General features: G+C 43.0%; 1 protein-coding gene across 1 annotated transcript; it reads left to right on the top strand.

Moving 5' to 3' along the window:
- Window positions 1-6: 6 nt before the first annotated feature.
- On the top strand, window positions 7-480 carry LOC110594699 (zinc finger protein 658B-like; the record flags this gene model as incomplete). The annotated part of the gene is made up of 1 exon (XM_021707847.1): window positions 7-480. A coding segment is annotated over one exon (474 nt), but the record flags the coding sequence as incomplete, so codon positions are not given.
- Window positions 481-484: the final 4 nt, after the last annotated feature.

The following is a 484-nucleotide window of genomic DNA, read 5'->3' as shown; positions in this document are numbered from 1 at the left end:
CATCATAGAATTCACACAGGTGAAAAACCCTATGAATGTGGTGAATGTGGGAAAACTTTCTCTCAGAAATCATACCTCAGTGGACATGAAAGAATTCACACAGGGGAAAAACCCTATGAATGCAACATATGCGGAAAAACTTTTGTCCATAAGGCAGCCCTCATAGTGCATCAAAGAATTCACACAGGGGAGAAACCCTATGAGTGTAATGAATGTGGGAAGACTTTCTCCCAAAGAACACACCTCTGTACACATCAGAGAATTCATACAGGGGAAAAACCCTATGAGTGTAATGAATGTGGGAAAACATTTGCTGATAATTCAGCCCTCAGGGCCCATCACCGAATCCACACAGGGGAGAAACCCTACGAATGTGATGAATGTGGGAAAACTTTCTCCAAGACATCGCATCTCAGAGCACATCTTAGGACTCGCACAGGGGAGAAACCCTATGAATGTAATGAATGTGGGAAAACTTTCTCTG

This window comes from Carlito syrichta, unplaced genomic scaffold (genome assembly GCF_000164805.1).
Source record: "Carlito syrichta isolate Samal-C Ts95f unplaced genomic scaffold, Tarsius_syrichta-2.0.1 Scaffold51270, whole genome shotgun sequence".
Classification (NCBI taxonomy): domain Eukaryota; kingdom Metazoa; phylum Chordata; class Mammalia; order Primates; family Tarsiidae; genus Carlito; species Carlito syrichta.
This window is presented reverse-complemented; position numbering and strand designations above follow the sequence as displayed.